This window comes from Myotis lucifugus, unplaced genomic scaffold (assembly GCF_000147115.1).
Source record: "Myotis lucifugus unplaced genomic scaffold, Myoluc2.0 scaffold_231, whole genome shotgun sequence".
NCBI lineage: Eukaryota > Metazoa > Chordata > Mammalia > Chiroptera > Vespertilionidae > Myotis > Myotis lucifugus.
The window spans coordinates 1,464,466-1,488,610 of NW_005871279.1; the positions used below are offsets into that span (position 1 = coordinate 1,464,466).

A 24,145-nucleotide genomic window follows, 5' to 3' on the forward strand; every position below is an offset into this window, starting at 1 on the left:
AGCCTGTTTGTTCAGTCATTTGGTCATCCCTCACTAACCCCCCTGCCAGCCTGGTCGGAGGCAGCCATCTTTGTGAGGGTGTGAGGGTTAATTTGCATATTACTTCTTTATTATGTAGGATTGTAATCCATGTCTGTAAGCATGTGTTCTGCTGGCATGCTCAGTACACTTGTGCCAGGGACATAGAGCAGGACTCTCTCCTGTTTGGTCAGTGACTTTATTCTACCGGTTGTAAAATACTTTCAATGTTACCCCTGCTTATACCTCTAGAAAAATCAGAGAAAAGGTATATGCATAAACAAAAGTATTATCCTTTCAGTGTAAATTGTATTACTTGAGATTCATGTAGTTAAACAAAAAAACATGTTTTTATGATAATCATGCTGTTTTGTCCATGTTGAGAATCTAGAACACTGTTTTTATGAAGGTTAAATGTTTACTATTAAATGTTTATTGTTAGGTTTTATTATATTTAAAAATTTTAAACAATGGCGAAAACACCTAACTTTAATATATTATCTCTATCATTTAAAAAAAACTTAGTTATCTAACTAGTTCACTGAACAATCAATTTTTTAGGTAGTATTTATTTTTATTTATTTTTTAAAAATATATATTTTATTGATTTTTTACAGAGAGGAAGGGAGAGGGATAGAGAGTTAGAAACAATGGAAGAGAAACATCGATTAGCTGCCTCCTGCACACCTCCTACTGGGCATGTGCCCGCAACCAAGGTACATGCCCTTGACCGGAATCGAACCTGGGACCCTTTAGTCCACAGGCGGACGCTCTATCTACTGAGCCAAACTGGTCAGGGCTAGGTAGCATTTATTAACTGAGACTTTAAAATAGAAGCTTAATTAATCCAAATCTCCTTAGAGTCAGTGTTGCCCTTATATATGACATCTATTTTTACCCTTAAATTTTTCCCATCAGAGATCCACCCATCTTTTTAAAAAGCCACATCTATTATTGGTAACAAGAGATGTGGTGCCAACCTTTAAAGTATAAAGTTACAGACAAGTAAAGTGAATAGAGAGAAATACCTTATGGTCCCCACCCATACCTTGAGATTGTATACAGTAAATACATCAGGTGTCCTTCCATTATTAGAAATTGTTGTCCTAAGCAGAAACTTGAAAAAATTATATTTAGGCCAATGATATCACCAAAGGTTTATGTCTGATTCCTCCCTAGCTTCTTAGAAATATGAAGACTTTCATAAGTAGAATGTGAGATTCACTTTTCACCAGATGCTAGATTGAATCAGTAGGTTTTGTAACTTTCATTAGAGTATCCCCAAGTGATTTAAAACCAGAATGTAACATGCCCAAGTTCTTCTGATATGGTTTGGTTTGTGAGTCATTGAAATTTAACTTTAAGCAACCCTTAGCCACTGCCCAAATGGACAGCTCCTCCTTATCTCAGAACCTGAACATCAAGTTAAATCAATCTACAGTGAATATTCTGAGACCACAATAATACCAAATTGACAAACCTCTCAAGAATAACCTGCAAAGAATAGCATCCTGGTACCATCACTAGTTGTACTAAAGCTAATTTTCAAAATAGCACCAGGAGGAAGTTAGTACAATGCAGCGTGGATTGGAAGTCCCTCGTCCCGCGTGGCGCCTGCTAGTATAGTTATTTCTGGACAAGCATAGGCTTTCCCTAATCAGGATGAAAAAGCTGAATTGGTCATCAGGGCATTGCCTTTTACCTCTTCAGTATCAATTTCTCTCTTGAATCTCACCAACTGGGTAATCAGCCACAATGTTCCCAGAAAGATGGTAAAAGTGAATTCCCTTAATCAGTCACCCTGCTCAAAACATATTACAACCTGGGTTCTCAAGGGACAGAATATCTGGAAACTCAGAAAGAAAAAAAAAAAACACAACACAATAATGGATCCTTATAGAACAGGAAGAAAATATGCTTACTTCCTGGTATATAGCAAATGTTTGAAAAGTACTTGCTGAATGGCAGGGTGAGAGCTAAGGAAGGAAGTGGAGATGGAGGTTTGCAGCAGGAATGGGGGTCAGCAAGCTGCAGAGAAAAGAATCAGCAAGGAAATGACCTAAGAAAGAAAACGGGCACCATGATGGTGTCCATAGACTTCACGTTCTGCTGAGGCCACACCAGCTCAACTGTGCAGCAGCCGGTGGGACTCTCACTGCCTCGCCCCCGACCCCCACGCCCCCCACCTGCTGCAATGAGTTTTATACAGATTGATAGATGTTCATAACAGCAAGTCTGAAATGGCAGGTTCAAATTACTGGTACCTTTTAAACAAACAAGCAAACAAAAACACTATTCCTGAAACAATTCAATTAAACTTGGGTTGCAATTGGTTAAACTTGGAAATTATCACAATATTTCATTTTCCAATGAGTCCAGGTAACAGACATTTCCCTACACTTTTATAAGAAAACACAGGGAAAGGATTCACAGTATGGATTTCTTCTTGGGAATTTTAGTGCCTTCAACATAGACACACAGGGACTCTCCTGATGCCCTTTAAAACCTGCTTACAGAAAAGCAGCTACCTGCTCAATAGTCCAATCTTGGAGCATCTTTGGATTACAGATTAGGCGAGAGAGTAATTATAGGTCTAAAAAGAATAAAAATAATTGGATTCTGCAGCTAAATGATTTCCTTGTTTTTTGGCAGCACATATTGTACATATAGTCTTTCCATCCTCTCAGTAGAACATGGGTCTAACTCAAGTAAGAACTCAAAGAGAAACTGTTCCGCCCATGTGAAGAGTGAAATATTTTCCATTTGTCCTTGTAAAAAAATTGTTTTAAAAAAATCATCACAGCAAAAGAAATTACAATCGGAATAATGCAACTCAAAGGCTCAACCCAGCGACATGCTGCCTTTCTGCTATAATGTGATGTCTCTCTGAAAAACTTCACATTCAGCAAAACGGGCATCACATTCAGTAAAACAAAGCATTCAAAATTCTTTGGCGCTGTAGTCACAGCTCTCACAAAAACCATTGTTCATGCCCGCGAAGATGGTGTGGCTCCTCTGGCAAGTGCTCCATGTGACTGGAGGTCGCTGCAGCAGGCATTTGGAATTCTGAGAAATGATAGAGGCCATGGACTGTCAACCCTTCACTGGAGCAGGGCAGGTGGAAGTAAACTGGACACATGAGGCAGTGCCATGGGCTGACTCCCTCTCTGGGGAAGGCTCCTGTGTACAAGTGCTCATACTTAATTTTCTTATGAAAAGGGTGAAAGACATCCTACTGCCAGTGCAACGTCAAAGCTGAGATTTTTTTCTCTCTCCTCCTGAAGGTTATGCTTCTATTCCTACTTCCTCCCGCCCCTTGCCTGGGAAAAATCATATACAAATTATATTTACAATATTTTCTCTTTGCCAATAGTATACAAGCTATGCAGTGCAGGAGCATATGTAGGAACTGAACAGACTGTTGATTAAAATAACTTTTTCTAATTATAAATGTACTTCATTCATGTAAGAAATTTGGAAAATAGAGAAAGGTATATGAAATAAAATTACTATCAGCTTATAAAAATAACTACTATTCGTAAGTCAGAATTCTTGATGTTGAATCTATTCCTCTTTACTATCTACCACACAACCTCCTTACTTTATTGTCTTATAAGTTTCTTACATAATAGAATTTCTCTTTTAACAGCAAAAAAACCAAAAACTACTGTTAAAAAAACTATGATCTATTTCCTTCTGGCCTTTTATCTATACATATTTGTTATAAAATCAGGTTATGTTGTGGTTACAAATTTGTATCATTTGTCTTTATTGCATGCATATGTTTCTACTTTATTAAATAGATGTCAAAAACTCAAACCATACTTTATTTAATAAAACCTCTGTTTTTGGATAATGAGATTGTTTCACATTGGGGAATAAACACCCTTACACATAAAAGATTATTTGTATCTTCGATTAATTCCTTAGGCTAGGTTGCTGGGCGTCTTAATCCATTAGGGGTACTATAACAAAAATACCATAGACTGGGTGGCTGAAGCAGGAAACATTTGTTTCTCACATTTCGAAGCTTGGGGACCTAAGATCAAGGCACTGGCAGGTTTGGGGTTTGTTGGAGCTCACTTCCTGGTTCACAACCAGCCATCCTCTTGCTGTCTTCACATGGTGGAAGGGTGGAGGGAGCTCTCTGGGGTCTGTTTTATAAGGGCACTAATTCCATTTATGAGGGTTCCACCCTTATGATCTAATCACTTCTCAAATGCCCCACCTTCTAATGCCATCACATTGGGGAGTAAGTTTTAACATATGAGTTAGGAGGGGCACAGCATTCAGTCTAGAGCTCTGAGTCAATAGGTAGATTATTTTTTAAAATAATCTGATGATAGTCAATTTTGTTCATTTATTTATTTTTAAACATAAGGACCTTAATACAAGAAGAAAATAGCCAACAGTAAGCTTGGTATAATGCCACTTCTTTATTATGGAAAGGTCATTTATTAAAATGGCAACATGTTAGTCTTTTTTGCTCACAATTATGTTGTAAGTATTTCATTCAGCACATCCTAATTTATCAACAGGTCTAGTAGGTAGAATATCTGTATTATGTATGCACTTTAAACATCAAGAAATTTATGTCTCCCTGGCTGATGTGACTCAGTTGGTGGGAGCTTCGTCCCATGCACCAAAAGTGGTGGGTTTAATTCCTGGTCAGGGCACATACCATATTGAGGGTTTGATCCCTAGTCAGGGTGCATGTGGGAGGCAACCAATTGATGTTTCACATCGATGTTTCTCTCTCTTACTGAAATCAATTTTTAAAAAAAGAAATTGTTGTCATGCTTACCTCTGTAACTCAACCTAATTCTTCTCTATATCACTTGTTGTCTTTCTCTTATTTTGTTCCCATGTCCCTTCCTTGGCTGTCTTATCCTTGGCTCACAGTGATGACTTCCCTTTAAAGTTCACACTATACCCATTCCTAGTTCAAGTAGGTCTATGATTTTAAAACTCCCAGTGGGACATCTGAGGCAATTTGGGAGAGATAAAGTGCACAGTCTCCTGAGAACCGCCCTTCTAATTCTGAGGTCCCTTGTGCATAAATATGTACAGAATGGTTAAGAGTACAGGCTTTGGAAGTAGAAATGTCTAGATTTGATTCCAAGCTCAACCTTCTTGGGCAAGGAAATGTGTGGTGTCAGGAGCTCATGGTGTGAGTGTGTGTGTGTGTGTGTGTGTAGTAGTTGTGTGGTAGCAGTGACAGCAAGTGGGTGCACTCAAACAATCGATGTTGTTTGGTTTAGAAAGATAATATGTAGCTTAACATCTATATGAGAGAGAATGTAAAGGCAGAGTTTGACAGGTTACACCTGAAATAAAGTGAAAATTAACTAGTATTCAACCCAGAAGATTTAGTTTCTTTCCATTGCAGTTTCTAAGTAAACGAATGGGAGTTCTGAAGAAATTGCTTCTGTCAAATCTTTGGACATTTATGGGAGGAGGTTGTCCAATAAAGTAGAGACAGATATATATGTACCAAAGATCTTTCTAGCAACTGTTAAACCAGTGTCATGGGAGGCTTCATTAAAGACAAGAAAGGGCTACTTCCAGTTCTTCTTCTTTTATTTTATTAGCACTAACTCAAAAACTGATTCTTCCTCTTTTTTCAGCCAGCATATGTCCCAAGGAAGCTGATCCCAATAACAATCATCAAGCAAGGTAATTTTATAAGTCTGCTCTGGATATGTATTTATAACTATTTTAATATACTTTTTAATTCAGATCATTCAACATAACACATTTTTTCTCAACTTCTCTGATTATTGTTTTTCAGAAAATGTTTGAAGTAATCAGTATGGCCTAGTAACTTAGAAGTTAATAGGTAATTTTGGCTCTTGTACCAATAGGCCTAGTCCTGGCAAGTCACATTGTTTGGATAATCAGAGACAAAGCAGTCATAAGTATTCAATTCTAAAAAGCCCATTAAATATGTGTGGCTTAGTTTAGTGTTAAGCTAGCAAACATGAATAAAATCATTCATAGGATATGAATTAATGAAATGAAAACTTTAGGGAAAGGTAAGACATCCAGGCTTCAAGAATTATAATGTCTTATTTTATTTCATTATCCAGTTGTTTTTGTTTTGACTCTCAGTTTTTCAAATTATTATTTTTAACATTTTTAAAAAATCTTTATTGTTGAAAGTATTACATAGGTCCTCCTTTTTCCCTCAGTAACCTCTTCCAGCCCACTTCTGTCCCTCACCACCCCATTGTCTGTGTCCACAGGTTTGCATATATGCATATAAATTCATTGGTTGATCTCTTCCAATCCACCCTCCCTTGCCTTCCCTCTGAGGTTCAACAGTCTGTTCATGCTTCTATGTCTCTGGTCTATTTTTTGTTCATCAGTTAATATGGTTCATTAGATTCTACATATGAGCGAGATCATGTGATAATCTTTCTCTGACTGGCTTATTTCACTTAGCATAATTCTCTCCAGGCCCACTTTATTAGGTTCAGAAAGTTTCTTGGTAGAAGAGATTGAGGACTTAAAATTGTTCTTCAGTTTAAGAAAATAATGTCACAAGTATACTCTCAAAGTAGGGTCAATTAGTACTGGAATTATCCAATGATTCTTTACTTTGAGAATATATATTTTTTAATTTATTAGGTCATTGCCTCATTTTGTGCTAGTTCTTTAGGAAATTGTCAGCTCCTTAGAATAGAACACTCTATGATAATGTAATAATAGCCTTTCAGTACTTATAGGGATTGGTGTTAAGGTAAGATGTGCTGTGTAGTCAACCCAATGAGTTCCTTTTTATTAATTGAAAAGTTAGATCAGTGCTTCTTCAGTGCAGATGAATTCACATTATTAGCTTCTTACTGCTTTCTGACTATTTCCCCCCAACACACACTATTTTCTTTTTGTATTTCAACAGTGATTCAGAATGTTACTCACAGAGCTTCAACTAAATCCCCAGATAGGACTCCCATTGGAGGAACAATACTGGGTGAGTCAGTCTTGAACTCTATATCAAGATTAAGAAAGTCAGGCTATTTTTTTAATAGAGTTTTTATGGAATTTTGCACTGTGAGTAGATCTGTTAAATTGATGTTGATTCATTTCCTTTCAATATTTAGGATCCCGGCTGTGTTTATTCCAGGCTAGGAGCCAAGAGATGCTACCTCTATCCCAATGTGTTTGAGAAACAACTCTATCTAGCTCATGCCTAGTGGGAACGATGGAACCCATCCTACCCCACAGGGTTGTTGCAGTTATGAAGGAGTCTTTGTCATATTAAACTTCTCTTTTAAAAATGTATTATTAATAGTGGTGTCCTTTGTTCACCACACATCTTAAGCATCCATTTTACAATTTTTAAGTTTATGGATTAAAAGCCAGAGTATTTTGGTAGTTCAGTTCCTAATAAGAAAAAGATTCTATGTAAAAGGTACTGTAATATTTTTTCCAACATTTTAAAGTTGGGGTTAAAAATGACTAAGCAAAATAAGTGCTAAACTCAATATTTACTACTATCTGCCACTCTGAGCTTTATTTTATGTCATGATGCATTTTCTTTCTTTCATCTTTACTTCTGTTTCCTTGCAGTCCACCTTGTTATTCCTGGTCTTAATGAAACCACCGTAAAACTTCCTACATCCATAATGTTTGAGATTTCAGATGCAATCAAGACACAATTAGGTAAGCATCAAAGTTCTATGATTGAACTTTCAGTGACCAAGTACTAGAACTGATATTCTTAGAATATCCAAGGAACCTAGAAAATAGGCTATTTGGGATCTCAAAGTAAAAGCAAGGGACAGGCATATGTACTGTTGATAGGAATGTAAAGTGGTATTGCTGCTATGGGAACAATATGACCACTCCTCAAAAAAATAAAATTACCATAGGATCCAGCAATTCCATTTCTGGGTATATAACCAAAAGAATTGAAAATTTCTCAAAGAAGTATTTTGTACACTCATGTTTGCAGTAGCATTATTCATAGTAGCTAAAACATGGAAGCAATTTAATGTGTCCAACAGATGAATGAATAAGCAAAATATGGTTTATACATACAATGGAATATTTCATTAAAAGGAAAGGAAATTCTGACGAATGCTACAATATTGATAAACCTTGAGCAAAATAAGCCAGTTACAAAAAGATCAATACACTATGAAGGATGGTTGCTAGGGACTGGAGGGAGGAGAGGATTGAGGAGTTAGTGTTTAATGGTACAGAGTTTGTTTTATAAGATGATAAGAGTTCTGAAGGTAGGTGGTGGTGATGGTTGTACAACATTATGAAAATACTAGAGGCCTGGTACATGAAATTTATGCACTTAGGGGGATCCCTCAGCCTGGCCTGCACCCTCTCACAGTCCAGGACCCCTTGGGGGATGTCCGCCTGCTGGCTTAGCCCAATCCCCCTGGGGCCCCTCGCTCCTTATCGCCCACTTGCAGCGGAGGCGGGAGAGGCTCCCGCCACTGCCACTGCGCTCGCCAGCCATGAGCCTGGCTTTTGGCTCAGTGGCGCTCCACCTGTGGGAGCGCACTGACCACCAGGGGGGAGCCCCTGTGATGAGCGTCTGCCCCCTGGTGGTCAGTGTGTGTCATAGTGACCGGTCGTTCCTGCCAGGAGTTCTGCCTTTTGGTCAATTTGCATATTAGGGCTTTATTATATAAGATTTAATACTACTGAGCTTTAGATTTAAAAATGGTTAAGATAATAAACTTTATGTTATATATATTTTACCATTATTAAGAAGTTGGGGGGAAAGTAAGAGGCAGAGAAGTTGGAGTATTGAAGGTATTAAATCACATTCTATAGGGAAGTAGTTATTTTATATTTATACAAAATATCAAATAAATATACATTTATAAAAGAAGAGTGAACATTTGTCAAATTATCCAAAATACACACATTTATATAATTTTCAAATAAAGTAATTGTTATAAATTATACTTAGTACACTATCAAGGGACCACTAGATACTTTCTATAAGAACTGATATAAAGGTCAGGACTGTTAGCATTATTATTTACTTGAGATTGGTACTGCCTCTTACTTCTAGAAAGAACCTGCTATGATTTCAGTGTTTAAAAAACATAAAAAATAAACAGACAAACAAAAACATAACAATTTGGAAAACAACAGCAAAACCTTTTAAAGGGAGCTCAGGGAACAATGTTGGTCACTGGGCTTAGTTGCTGCATTTGAGTATCAAATTAGTTTGATACTCAGACTTAATCAAGCATCACACACCCTGGAGAGCTTGTGAACACAGACTGCAGCCCCCCTCCCCCCGCCCCAAGGGTTACTGATTCAGTAGGTCTGAGCTGGGGCCTGGGAATTTGCCTTCCTTACCAGTAGGTGATACTGAGGCTGCTGGTCTGGAAACCATACTTTGACTGGAGAATGTCTTGGGCTATTGATAAATATGAAAGGAGATGGCGTAATGTGATAGAAATTAAAACAAGACTTAAAAATGCAGAATATTTTCCCTAAAGTAGGCACTAGCTGAGAACTTCAGCACTTACATAATCGATTCTTCACATTGCATGGATGCAAAAACAGAGGCCCAAGCCCCTGTTTGGTAGCACTCAATCAACAAATACTTATTAAGCATTACTCTGTGCCAGATAGCACGTTTCTGGGGCCTATCATGGTGAGCTACACAGCTCATACTGAGACCTCAGACTTATGTTTCCCTTGTTGGAGACCTAACCTATTTGTTTTCTGATGGTAGGCAATCAGACTGTATCTGTTTTAAAAATTAGGAACTCCTAAATTCTCCTTAGCTGTTAATTTTGAGACCTTCCTGGAAGAAGAAGGAACAAAGCTTAAGTGGGTAAAGAACACTTAATAGGTGGTCTATTAGCCTTACAGTTTTAGAAAAATTTTCAAAGCTTATGCATCACCATTTCCTTAAGATGTTAAAATACTTGCCAGTAAATCTTTGTGATTTTGTTCAATCCTTACATGTTTACTGTAAAATATTCATAGCTGTTAGTACTAGAATGAGTTACCTTCACGGACATAGACTTGTGACCCTAGGCTTCATATCCTTAATTTGTACATCAGGCTTCATCATCTCACTTTTAACTGTAAAACCCTGTGACTCAACTCCACATCGTCTGTACACTGTGCTCAAAACCAGGACGCTTCCAAATTAAATGCCCTCAGGGAACCTGTGTTTGGAATTGGAGCTCAGGACTTTTGCACTCACCTGTTCTCTGTCTAGAGCCTGCATATTGCCCTGCTCCTCACCTGGAAACTTGTTTTGAAAGAGAAAAAAAGGAGCCAGCCAATCTCTTATTGATTTGGTCCCTAATCTGTCTCTCAAAACTACAAAACCCAGGATGTGAAGGAGACTGAAAATGAGCAGTTTTTTCCCCCAGACCATTGCTGTCAGTTTTGAATTAGAAGATGTTTTATTCCCTAGTCCAGTGACGGCGAACCTTTTGAGCTCGGCGTGTCAGCATTTTGAAAAACCCTAACTTAACTCTGGTGCCGTGTCACATAGAGAAATTTTTTGATATTCGCAACCATAGTAAAACAAAGATTTATATTTTTGATATTTATTTTATATACTTAAATGCCATTTAACAAAGAAAAATCAACCAAAAAAATGAGTTCGCGTGTCACCTCTGACAAGCGTGTCATAGGTTCACCATCACTGCCGGACCTAGTCCTTAGTCTTGAGTGATATTTCCTTTTGGTTTTTGCAAAGTTCCACATGCTACCTTAATATCAATTCAGGTGTTTTGTTTACTTCAGAGCTTTGGGGATTTTGTTTTGTTTTTATTTTGTTTTTCTGATATAATTCCCTAAACCTTCAGGATTGTAATTTTAATAGAGAAGAAATGGTATGCGAATAGTTAAATATCTCTTTTAACTTGTATTTCTGGGAAAACACCTGTCAAATTTAACACTGGCAATTTTTTATGCATTGAAGAGATTGATAGTATGTTTGAAAATGTACAGTAAATCCATCAAATGTAACATCTTAACAGACTGTATTTAAAAAATTACATTTTAAATATACTGTAATTTTTTAATGCAGACATAAGCAATTCTTTATACAACTGAGGAAGAAATAAACTTTCCTGGGGTTATTTATCACCACAATTCAGAAAAGTCCAATTTTTTGATGGGGTAAATCCTAAAAATAATATCCTCATTCCAGCAGCATCCATCATGGGACATCGAGAAATTACTAGCTTTTGTTCTAAGAACACATGGTGTGAATAATGAGAGATATAAACAAGAAAATTAGTATTACACCCACATCGCCAAGGGATATACGTAGGGTTTGCCAAAGTCAAGACTTAGCTTGCCAAAAATTAACGGAAACAACAGTGTTGGAAAAAAGGTACAGAAGAATCAGAGAGGGAAAAGAAATTTCCCGGGTTTTAGGTCATTCTGATGGGATTTTGCTCCACTAGTGCCAAGACTGCACTTGTACATAGATGATGTACAATGTTTGGGTTTGATAGGAAACATAAAATCCCCCCATTTAAATATTTCTCCATCTACCAATTTCTCTGATTCTGAAAGGCAATATTTAGAAATACAATATGCCTTTGTAAGGAATTGGTAATGTGTAAAGAATACAATTCTCTCTTGGGAACATAGTTTACCCTTTTTTCTTCTTTTCAGCCTAATTTTAGGCGAAGGTGATTGCCAGCTAAGGGCATGTTTAGAATATAAGAAGCGAAAGCAACACAATTTAGAGCATTCATGAAAGTCTAAATGTTAAAATAAGTTAGTAAGTAAATAGTCCTAGTCACCCTGGCAACCACCAAGAACACAGGATGTTACACAGGGAGGAGAGGATTAGCAAACATATCCTAAAGGATCAGAGGACACTGAGAAAGAAAAGACCCTTAAAGAGAAACCTTATAATCTTATATTTGAAAAATGAAAGCAAACACCTTCCTATGGCACATCCTGAAAATAACAGAACCAGAACTTGGCTCATAAAAATTTGTAACCTGAGTGGTTTTTCCTGTGCTAACAATCACAGTGGTTCTAAACAAAAACTGGGATTACAACAAAGGGCAGGAAAAAGGGTTGATCAAACTTAGACGTTTCAAAAATAGGATTATTTTGTAAAATTATACTGGATTGGCATTTTTAGTTATTCTAGAAATAGAGTCCTCTCTCTCTCTATGCCCTGCTAAATCAATTTGAACAATGATATCAAACATTTCTGCTGTGCAAACATGCTGTACAACTTCATGTGCTCATGAATCCAAAGCACACACATGGCCATTAGATATGATATGGCAAGTACATAGCATGCGTGATACCTATTTCTAGCATTTTAAGTTATTCCTGAAAATAACCAGCTCTATGTAGGAATCTATTGAATGTTTCCATAATGCAGATTAAAAATTGATTGGCTTCTATCATCATTGTGAAAGGGATGACTTTATAACTGCCTTTGTCCACCACAAGTAAATATATATGTCATGCCCATGTCAACTGTAAAGAAGAAAATGGTCTTTATAGCAGGAATGTGAACTACAAAAGGAAGTTATAAAATTTGCATCCTCAAAGAACCTTGAGAGAACAGGTTAGATCAATTGTTCTCAACAGAGAGCAGTTTTGTACCCCCGTGGAAATTAGGCAATGTCTGGAGACATTTTTGGCTGCCACCACTATGTACATGCTAGTAGAATCCAGTGGTAAAAGCCAGGGGTGCTACTCAACATCCTGCAACATAGGAAAGCCTCACACCAAAAAATTATCCAGCCCAAAATGTCAATAGTGCCAAAGTTGAGGAACCCAAGAAGTTCCTGTACAGCCTTTGGACTCTACAAAATCCCATCTAATTATGATCAGTTCAAAGTGACATACATGATCAGGGTGTCTCAATGATTAATTAATTTTTTCATGCCACTAGACTGTTTCAAAATATTATAAGTAGGTTATTGATTTTGTGTGTGAAATAGCTGACTCAAGTTAATCCTTGGTGCATTTTTAAAATGGGGAATATCTTAATCATTGGGAAACTCTGGTATAGAAATGTACTTTCTTTGAAAAAAAATACCTACATTTTAGAAGGAAGTTTCCTGAACAGTTGTCTGAAGAAGGAAAAAAATCTATTTTAATCTTTACACTGAATCCCCTCAGTGACCAAAACAATAGGTATTTGTTAACACATGGCTCAAATAAATTACTGTTGGTATTTTTTTTTGCCACAAGTATTTTCAAATAAGTTAGTTTCCCAAGTTTGTTACTTGTGCTTTTTAAAAATTTCAGTGTCTGAACCTATTGCATGTTTTACCATGCATAATAATGGAAATTTTCTATTCATTGATTTTTTTTAAAAAGTAGGAGTACTTCAATATAAAATTCCAGTGAGTATTTGCAATGCAACATATGCCTTCCAGAAACTCTATGAATAAGAATGACTTGAGAGTTATCCAAGTGTTGGGTTGTGATTTATTCCTTCATTCCAATGCCAACTTAGATCTTAATTACTAAGGGTAACAAAAAAGGATTCTGAACACTGTCATCTATTCATGCTAATCCCTGGTAGAAATGCACAATAAATTTGACTGCCTGGTGGGAAGAGATAAAAGCAGAATAGATTTTTGGAAATAGTCTGTTACTTGATTATGTTTTGAATGAATTGTATTTGGACACTGTGTTATAGGGAAGTGAGGTAAACTGTTTGTTCTCTGGCTTTTTTTTTTTTTTAGCTAAGAATGAAACTTTGGCATTACCAGCTGAATCTAAAACACCAAAGGTAGAAAAAATCCCAGCACAGCCCATAACAGGTAATGAGATCCCTGTATTGGTCACTTACAATAAGTAATATTTTTCTAATAGTAAATGATTGACAAGGCTGTACTTTTTTTCCAGTGAAGAGCCAGTAGGAAATTCATTTCGATCATTAGCACAAAACGATAGGTGATGTGATTCTAGGTCCTTAATCTAATGTCTGGAAAAACAACAACTACAAAATGAACTACTGCATCATATAACTAATATGTAATATGGAAACTATATTTTTCACTCTAAGTGAAAGTTATTACCTCAACATTGTGAAATAATCCTATACTAAAACGCAATGCCTGGTTTTGGTGTTTTCCTTTTATGTGAAGACATGAGACCATTTTTCATTTCTCCACTTTCACAAGTGGTCATTTGAGCAAAATGCCATCATTAACCTTGACAAATCCATAGCTTGCGAGCTATGTCATTTAGCAGCAATGTCTTTGGAAGATTAAAAATCCCAATATAGATAATATGTAATAGTTCGGTAAAAATTATTTAAAGAATAAATGTGGAGTGCATTTTCCCCACAGTTTATCGGCCGTTACTAACAAACATTCAGCATTTCTTCTATGAATGAACTGCCCACTGGGGACACATTATTCTCTGAACTACAGAGTTTTGCCAGAGCAATACCACCTCATCTAGGACTCAGTGAAGCAAACATCTGGCAAGAATTTCCCCAAATCCACATTTAGCGAAGTAACTCCAATCTAAAGTAAAAATTTTAATCTATAAAATTGCTACAAGTTGAAGTATTAGTGGTATTTACCTTGTACTAAACTCTTAGACTCATAACTGGTCCAGAGAAATTAAACATTGGTGGAAAAATAAAATAATGTGATTTCAAGAAACCAATTCAAATAGGGATATTCTGACAAAGCAAGAAGTATGTGGCTCTGCCTAAAGGAGAGAGATGGACCTTCCATCCCTCACCTCATGGCAGGTGGGGCAGACGTAAAAGCTATTCAGGAAGCTGAAATCATCTATTTGAATGAAATTCCTAGGTACTTTTCTGATTTCAATATAATTGTTCAATACCAATAAAAACATAGGCATGACCCAGTGGATGACTCCAACTTCTTTTCTGCCCCCAAGATTCTGCCCAGTTATACTTTCTTCTCTTGGCACATTATCTCATGGAAGAGTCTATAGATTTCTTAGTTCTCTTCCAAATCTTCCTCACAATTTCCCACTTCAGAAACACTTAAACAGCATAACTTACTATTCAGTGTTATTGTGTTACTGCAAGTCCTTAACCCTGCAAAACTTCTAGAATTGTCTAGCTCCCAGTTCACTCCAGATCTCAGTGATCCTGGTTCTTATTTCTTGAAAACTATTTAGCTGAGGTGGTCTTTGCTTTTGACCTAGCAATTAGAGCACCTTGTGGCTGAGCATATGCATCCTTATCATAATTTCAACCCAGTTCCAACCTCCGCATGTTGACTGCAGTTTGAAAGAGAGAAATCAGAGAATGTAATAGTTCTCAATAAACCTTTTTGCCCTGGATCATTGTTTTATTTGCCCATTTATAAATTCATTTAATAAACATTTATTATGCATTTGCTTACTATACCCCAGACATTGTGCTAAGCCCTGAAGGTAAAGAGAAATAAAAAGGCAGACAAATAAAAAGTTATGATTAATCTGATAAGTGCTTTCATGGAGGTCAGTTCAGAGTGCTTTTTGTAACACATGGGAAGTGAACCAAACCTGGAAAGGAAAAGCTGGGAGCAATGTCAGGTCAGGCTGTGGCGCAAGCAAGCCCTGGAGTCCTTAACATAAGTAACTTGAAAAGTAATTCAAGTAACTGAGCTATGTGTCAGTTATTAATTCTAAAGGGCACCAATGTCTTAGGGTCTTCGGTTATTTCATAGTTTTATCTTAATTTGTAAAGTTGTCTTTTTTACTTTCCAGTGACTCCTGACTCAGTTCCAGGAACCACTAAATCCACTGTGTCTAGTGCATTAGATATTTCAGAAACAACACTGGGTAATTCTAAGAAGTTTTTTTCTAAAACAAACAAAACCCTCCCAGCACTCATTGAAAAGAAAAGTAACCCAATACCTTACCTTTCCCCTCATCTCTCACCTCCTTTCTGGCAGTAGTTAATCTTCCTATTTCTTGGACCAATTCCATTAGTTAATCGCATGCCTTGATCCTGGTGAATGATGTTCGAGGCAGCGCTGGACGCTAGCTGCCAGCTGCACCCCCTTTTCACCAGTCTCGTAGGATGTACAGAGAAACAGATTGCAGCCTTTAATCCCAGGAGGCTTGGAGAGGTGCGGGAAACCTGGAAGTCTTGACTATGTCTGTGCTTTCCGTTTTCAGTGGCTTTTCCAAGTGTTGTGTGTACTAAAAACGAGGAGAATCCCCAAAAGTGTCACGCTTTCTAATAAGAATTTCATGTCACACCTGTTAGCTGCTTCTTGGCCCAAGAGGCTCATTCTTGCTTGGTTCTCTTCCGAAGAAAAGGAGCGGCATGCATTTTGTCCTCTACTTGTGATGCTGACCATCCGTGCCACACCACGGCCCTTTGAAAGTACACTTTCAAATTTGAACAGCCTTGTCCACCTTTTCCAGGGAAAGCAGCTGTGTCCTTGAAAGGCATCAGCTGCCGGTGCACACTCTGTGTGAGCACGCGTCACATGATATGGTTAAGCCACAGCATCAAATCCCAGTTCATACATTTGCTAACCGAATTCTTCTTTATTTTAGTTCTCAGCGAAAAGACCCCGGAAAGATCGCAAACTATTCTAATACCTAGGTTTGAGTTACCACTGAGCACTCTAGGTAAAAATTTTTAAATACTACAGCTTTTATTACCTTGAAAATTTTATGCATGCTTGAAAGCCGTCCTTAGGCTAATTTATTTAAATTTATCTCCTCACAGGAAAGAAGAAACACTTAGCTTATAAAACAATCAGCTCCCCAACACCACGTTTTTAGATGTTATAAAATATTATAATTTAGGGTCCTAAAGAGTCTCTATAACAAATCCTTCAGCTGTTTAGGATTCTTCTCATTTCTTTATTGAACGCAGTATAAAAAAAAAGTTATTGGTGGAAGTGAGCTTAATTATAAAGCCATGTGGTTACCAAAATTCTATTTTTAAATGCTAGTAGATGGACATTTTCTAGTTCAGATGTGTTTGGTACTTGATGTGAGTCTAAATGAGCACACATACACATAGCTGAATAAATTAGAAAACCAGTTTAATCAAAATTAAAGCTCAAATTCCTCAAATATAGTATCTGGTTATAAAAAAAATAGAAAAGGGAGCTTTGTTATATCATCCAATGTTGAAACACAGGATTAAAATATACTACTAACAGTCCCTTAACGTGAATAATTTGCCTGTCTGTGTTTGTTTATTGTTTTAGTAAAATCTTTTCTGTTACTTGCACCTCAAGTCATAACATTTCTTATGTGTTTCTTTACAGCTCCGAAAAGACTTCCAGAATTTCCTCAGGCAAAAACACCCTTCCCTTTTGAGAAACCTGGGGGCGCCTTGGGTAATAACAGCACCTGAAATCTGGTGTTAAGATGTGGGTGATGATTGCTTAATTCTGGAGGCTACATTCACTGGGTCCTATCTCTGCAAACCTCAGTGAACTGATGAATTCCATTAACTTAACCAGACAAGTGGTTGATTTGGTAACGCAACACAAACAAACAAAAAACATATTTGTCTGATTGTGTTTTTTAAAAATTTAGTATCAATCATCACTCTCTTAATTCCACATAGGTCATTAAGTTAGTTTTCTGTCCTCAGAAACATTGAGAGTATGACACCAGCCTTTGGTCTCTCTCTAGTCACTAACCAATCACATGCTCTCAGGATGGGAACGTAGTAATTTCTTCTTGATAGACGATGGCTTTTGATAGAATGAGTATGTGCTTTTCATTGCAGGATTCTCATAGTCAACCATACCAGCAGCCTATTTCTGTTTCTTTGTCCTCCTCAAAAAAACTTCAGCAAATTCCCTTTCTTTTTACTACTGTAGCTTCGAGTGAAAAGCCATGGATTGCACCTATAACTAAAACATCTGAGGATTCCAAAGTTTTACCACCTCAAACTGGTAATTGCATTCTATTTTTTTTAAAAAAAAATAGACTGAAACAACAGTATTGAGTTTCTCATTTTTATCTTTATAGGTTCCTTAATTGATTATCAGTATACTTTATAGTAAATGGTAAAGCTATAATTCATTCTTATACTTAAATAAATCTCATTTTTTTTCTCAGTACAAAAGCAGAATGTTTTTGCATTTGTTTTAAAGATCTGTATTTTAACATCTGGACATCTATTTTGATCTTTGGCTAGAAGATGAACTATGCATTAGCTCATTGAATTTCTAGAGATCTCTTTAGTGCCATGAGGCAGTAACAAAAATAAGAAGCATCATCCTGGGTCTGATTTAACAGTGTTGAATTTAATGTTTTCCTTGCAGGTAGATATTTGCTTCTTTTCCAGCATTGAACTTTTTTAAGTGACAGTTATTGCTATTTATTGAGCACCTTTTATGTGCCAAACGTGGTACTAGGTGCCTGGGAGTGAGCTGTATGACTTGGGGCCCAGGGGCCAGTGATAGGACATTGCATGCAGAGTCCAACTTTAAAAAGGCTTTCCAGCTCCTGCGTATCCTCAGGTCAGCTTTGATTTGCTCAGCAAGGAGCAACTGAGCTTGCAGGTGGAAATCAGCAAGTCTAGCTGAGTGGGGGTAGGGCAGGTGACTCTCATTCTCATACCATACCTTATATTTGCCAACAATGAACATTAGAGAGCCTACTATGTACAAGATATTATTACTGAACCCTAAAGTTTATAAGCATACTGTGATATAGAGGGAAGACCACAGGTCTTGGAATTAATAATGGACTTTTTTCCAATTCTGGCTTTCCTGCTAACTGAATACTTTAGATGTTTTACTCTACATTTCTGGATCTTAGTTTGCTCTTTTATATATTGTGGCAATTGGCTTTTTTTCCTCTAGAATTCATGTATTCTACCACTAAAACTGATTAAGGGAGATAGCGCTCCTTTTTTGAAAACAGATTTTTCTCAATTAAAGAGATTCTTCCTATGTATCTTTTTTTTATATCTAGAAGTCAACTGAAGAGGATGGATATTTGCACATGATAATTATAAAACCTCAGAAACCACTTAGTGTGATTACCTCCCTGGTTTTTATTTTACTTGTCTGTATTTTAATTTTTGTATATCTTCTAGTTGTGGTTTTGGGAGCACGTATAGTATATTATGTAGTTAGAATTTGGGTAATAAAGTTATATAACCAACATTTTGTGGAATTTTCCAGTAAAGAGTCCAACAGAGGACTGGTTTGAGAAAGGATGAGAATGAGCCTTCAGATAGATAGATCTTGGTCAAATTTTATTTTCTCTGATATCTGCAGTGGTCTCAGATCTTAGCAAAAGATTTAAGGATGTATCAAATAAAGTAAGCATGTCTATTATTATAATATCCACTAATTTCCTCATGTGGGAAAACACTTGAAAGTTGGCTAACGTTGTCAGCCAATCCAGAGAAGCCTCAAATTGGGTCTTTCTAAGCCATAGTTACTCTAGTCACTGATCCAGAAACTTTACTGCAATTACTTACTGTGAGTGTAAAAGTAAGTTTAGCATTCCAGGTCACCTGAGTCCAGGTCCTGAGTAGAGTTTCATACTGTGTTCCATCAGCTATCACACTGTGACTATGGAACAACAATTAGTCTAAGGGCGTCTGTGATGGTTTATCTGCAACACGAAGGCAGGCCCGGCCTCACTCCCACAGACTTCATGAGCATCACATCTCCCAAACCAAACGCTTTGGGGGCTCACTGGACTAGATGAACTCTTAGGTCCCTTTCATCTCTTAGCTTCTGTGCTATAGCATAGGAGACACAGGGTCCCCCACGGTCTCCCTTGAGCAGCCTCTAGTTTTTTGGTGTCTTTGATTATTCAAAAGCAAACTGATCAAAACCTCAAGGGAACCATATGGAGTTTTAATGCGTAGGGTATGGATTATATATAAAGACTGAATTGAACCAAGTATTGGAAGTGGAGAAAATATGTTGGGAAGTGAAGGTCATAGAATTCCAAGGAGACAAATATACAGTAGGTGTGATTACAAATCCCATTAAAAGCAGAATTATTTTTGCCTTTAATTTCAGAAAAGAAATGTTCTGGTTTTGCCCTTTTGGAATATAACTAGTGGCTAATGCAGTTTTATTATTCAGCTGCCTCACTACTGCCAGGGCAATTTTAGGCTACAGAGAACTTCCAACAGTTGACCGCTAACCTTCTCTTGCTGAAGAGTTGGGGCTTGTTGTGGGATGTAACAGTACAGTTGGTAATTATTACAGGCATGACCAGTAGCCCCAGGAACTCCTAGCCTGCCCTTATAACATTTAATTTGTACATCCCTGCTACTCAGTGCGGTCCTTGGACCAGCAGCGTTGGCATCACTGGAAGTTAGCAGAAAGGCAGAATCTGGGGCTCTGCTCCAGATCTAGTGAGTCAAGATCTGCTCTTAAGAAGATCTCTAGGTGGTCTTGCACATTAAAGTTTGAGAAGCACTATCTATCACTGAAGTCTGTAACATTTCACATGGTATAGATAAGAGTCATCAAAACGTGGTTAACTGTAGACAAGAGGACTCAAATCAATAGAAGATTGGTTTCTCAGAGTGGGTGATTCTTATCCCTTGTTTTTGCTAATGCGCACAATGCTTACATCTAACTCTTATATAGGAGTTCCGTGGCATCTTCCTAACATGTTAAATTTTAAATTAAAATTTATCATATGCATTATTTGTGATTTAAAGAGTTGATATGGCCGTAACCGGTTTGGCTCAGTGGATAGAGCGTTGGCCTGCGGACTGAAAGGTCCCGGGTTCGATTCCAGTCAAGGGCATGTACCTTGGTTGCAGGCACATCTCCAGTGGGGAATGTGCAGGAGGCAGCTGATCGATGTTTCTCTCTCATCGATGTTTCTAACTCTCTATCTCTCTCCCTTCCTCTCTGTAAAAATTCAATAAAATATATATATTTTTTTAAAAAAAGAGTTGATATGGTCATGCCACTCTTTTATTGGTTTTAGCCTTTCTTGTTTATTGTGATTGATTTTGTGTGAATTTATACAGGTACTGAGGGTATCTATTACCTATTTAGTTTCAATGTATAGGATTTTTTATTTTATATTCCAATTACTCACATGAGTTTCAAATGTAATTGTTTGGTGAATTAAGAAGAGAAAGAGGTAGAGATAGTATTTGAATGCTGGTCCATAAAACCATTAATCCAATTTTTAGTTGTTATATCCTTTGAAGAAATTATATATTTTAACTGGTATTAATGACATTATTATAGCAAAATTAGCATAATTTGTTTTCTCTGTTGGAATACAATACATCTATATTTATAATATCAATTCCCTTCACCCAAAGACCACCAGGAACATACCTATATTTGAACAAAGTTAGGTTTACTGACTCATTGCAACAATGGAAAATACAGACCATGAGAAATTGGGAACATTTAGTAAGACGGTGTTGGAAAGGACTTATTGTAGGATGTGGTCTTGTGTTAGGTGATTCTGGAGAGGCTCCAAGGAAGTGAAGCTTTGTGGATAGGATGCTGTCAGAAAGTGGAATAATTGTGTGATTGAATATCTCAATAATTACTTTTTTCTATTTTATACATAACTTTAACTATACATAGCATAATTTATTTTTAATTTATTTTTATTGTTGAACACTATTACAAATATCCCCTATTTCCCCCCACCTCTTTGCCCACCTCCTCCCAGGCCCTGCCCCTGTCTTCACCACACTATTGTTCGTGACCGTGGGCTATGCATATATGTTTCTAATAATTCTTTTTTTTTTAAAATACATTTTATTGATTTTTACAGAGAGGAAGGGAGAGGGATAGAGAGTTAGAAACATCGATGAGAGAGAAACATCGATTCAGCTGCCTCCTGCACACTCCCCACTGGGGATGTGCCCGCAACCAAGGTACATGCCCCTGACCGGAATCAAACCTGGGACCCTTGAGTCCGCAGGCCGACGCTCTATCCACTGAGCCAAACTGGTTAGGGCTGTTTCTAATAATTCTTAATGAGACGACAAGAAGAATAGAGTGAAGCTAAAGTTGTGGTTGGTAAACAAGCAGCAGTTAGTCATATTAGCCAGACTGTAGGGACAGTCATTTTTGTGTTCATTCATTTGTCTGTGTCCCGTACAATTAGAGAGTGCTCTTGTTTTTTGTCTCCATCCATCTTAGTCACTAAATGGTCTTGTTTGATATTGGTATTCTTTAAAATTATTGATGTTCAGCAGAAGAATACCAAGCCTAGCCGTGAGCGCCAGACCAGCACTGGATGCCAGCATCTGCTTTTCTCTTTATCAACCATTAAACATGATTTATCAATACCATTTGTAAAATTCATTTTGCTTCCACATTTACTAGATTTGTTTTCCACATTTACTTCATATTCTGTATTAAATCATTAGAATGCCCAATCTCCAAAGGATTTTTGTATAACTTTTGAATATAAAAAGCTATGTGGAAATTCTAAATTGCATACTAAATATTAAAATCCCTGGGTCATTTCAATAGTTTATGACAAGAGTGGTTCAGGGAATTTGGAATTTGGAATATTCCAGGAAACCTGAGAAGTATAGTCATTACGCCTATTTCCCCTAACCTTTCATTAGTGCTGCATTTTGTGATCCCATTATTTGAATTGTATTTTGTATTAAACTTTCTCTGAAGTACATTTATGTAGGATTGATTGTTTGTGAGTCTCTTGACAAATCCAACTCTTCTTAAAGTATAGAAAGGAAATTACAAAAATCTGCTCTACAATTACATGCCAGAATGCCAACTTGTTTATAAAGTCTGTATTAGAAGAAAGTTGACCACATTTTAGAAATATTTTAGTGCTTGTGATAATCATTCAGAGAAGTCAGTCTCTCTGATGATAAATAGAATTGGTCTATATTCTATTGGAAGCTGGCCAGTTGACTATGATTTCTGTGCTATTATAGAGTGAGTTCCAGAAAAGCTCTCAGTACTTTCCAACCCCAACCCCACCCACACCCACACCCACACCCTACTGAATTGTGCACTGCACATATATGCATGTATTTGTTGCATTACTTCTTCATTGGAATAATATAATTTTGTGTATACATGGCAGTTTTCTATTAAGAGATTCAAAGAGTTGTATTTATACCATCACATTGATCTTTCAGAAGTCCCTGGAAGCAAAGAGAGTTATTTTCTTTTAAGAAGATATGTGAGAGACTTGCCTTTGAATAGGTAGAGGAGCAAAAACTAGATTCTCATTCATTTCTTTCTGAATCTCTACAATGAACCATTCCATGTTAAAAGTGAAATGATGTCAGATAGTTTGCTTTGAAATTTTCACAGAATAGTGCAACAGAGAAAATAAAATATTTTTATTAGAGCCATGTGCCTTCTAGATTTTTTAAGAAAGAGCAAGTGGTCTGTAAGGAAGGCTGGCCAGTCCCTGAAGTTTATTCTCAATGTGAATGTGACCTCTAATCTGTGAGCTATAGGATGAGACAGAGCTGGGTTAATAACCAGCTCAACTATTTATTATTTAAGTGGTGGAAGACAAGTAATCTAACCTCTTAGATCCTCAGTTTTCCCATTTTTAAAGGGAAATAATATATAATTTTTTCATTGGGTTGTTATGTTTTAGAAATAATGTATAATCACTTCATCTAATTCACAGTACATAAGGGGTACCCTGCTACCATTTTCTTACTACAGCAGAGTCTTGCATTGAACGCATCCCCTTCCCATTACTCAAATTTCCTGAATTGCTATAGATGCTTAATAATAATAACAATAAATTATTTAATTAATGAAAAGAAGGAAGAGAAAAGAAAAAACACTGTTAAGTTTATATACATATGAGCGTATCAAATGATTTTTGGGTCTTCGTTTCACCTGTGAAAAATTTTTAAGGAGAATGGAAAGGACGTGTGCTATGGTATTAGGAGAACCTTGCAACCCCGTGGGAATGGCCTGACATCCTATTAAGCCCACAGCATGGCTGGTAAATTGTTATCCCTTGGCCATTCTGTTCAGTTAGAGTGGCAGCCTGTATCATTCTGTGAACTGGGCTCAGACCCTGCCTAGGCTCAGGGAGTAATATTGACGACAAGACAACTTTCTGTGTTTTCTGTGGGCATCAGAGTTGAGAGAAGCAGCATGTATTGACCATCCCTCAGATGGGATATGGGCATGATTTCTAAAGCCCTGGTATGGTTTGAGGGGGCGGATGGAAATCAACTTTCTGTTTCTAGCTTGATAATTCCATCAGTGTTAAAGCT

General features: G+C 37.0%; 1 protein-coding gene across 1 annotated transcript in view; it reads left to right on the forward strand.

Annotated features, from left to right (window-relative positions):
- ABI3BP (ABI family member 3 binding protein) overlaps window positions 1-24,145 on the forward strand; it is a gene marked incomplete at its 5' end in the record, with an annotated part of 255,936 nt that overhangs the window by 108,590 nt on the left and 123,201 nt on the right. Inside the window, 7 exons of the mRNA XM_023762091.1 lie at window positions 5,646-5,694; window positions 6,920-6,991; window positions 7,591-7,683; window positions 13,698-13,775; window positions 16,492-16,566; window positions 17,217-17,288; window positions 17,781-17,855. Coding sequence (XP_023617859.1) covers window positions 5,646-5,694; window positions 6,920-6,991; window positions 7,591-7,683; window positions 13,698-13,775; window positions 16,492-16,566; window positions 17,217-17,288; window positions 17,781-17,855 — 514 coding nt within the window. The remainder of the gene's footprint in view (window positions 1-5,645; window positions 5,695-6,919; window positions 6,992-7,590; window positions 7,684-13,697; window positions 13,776-16,491; window positions 16,567-17,216; window positions 17,289-17,780; window positions 17,856-24,145) is intronic.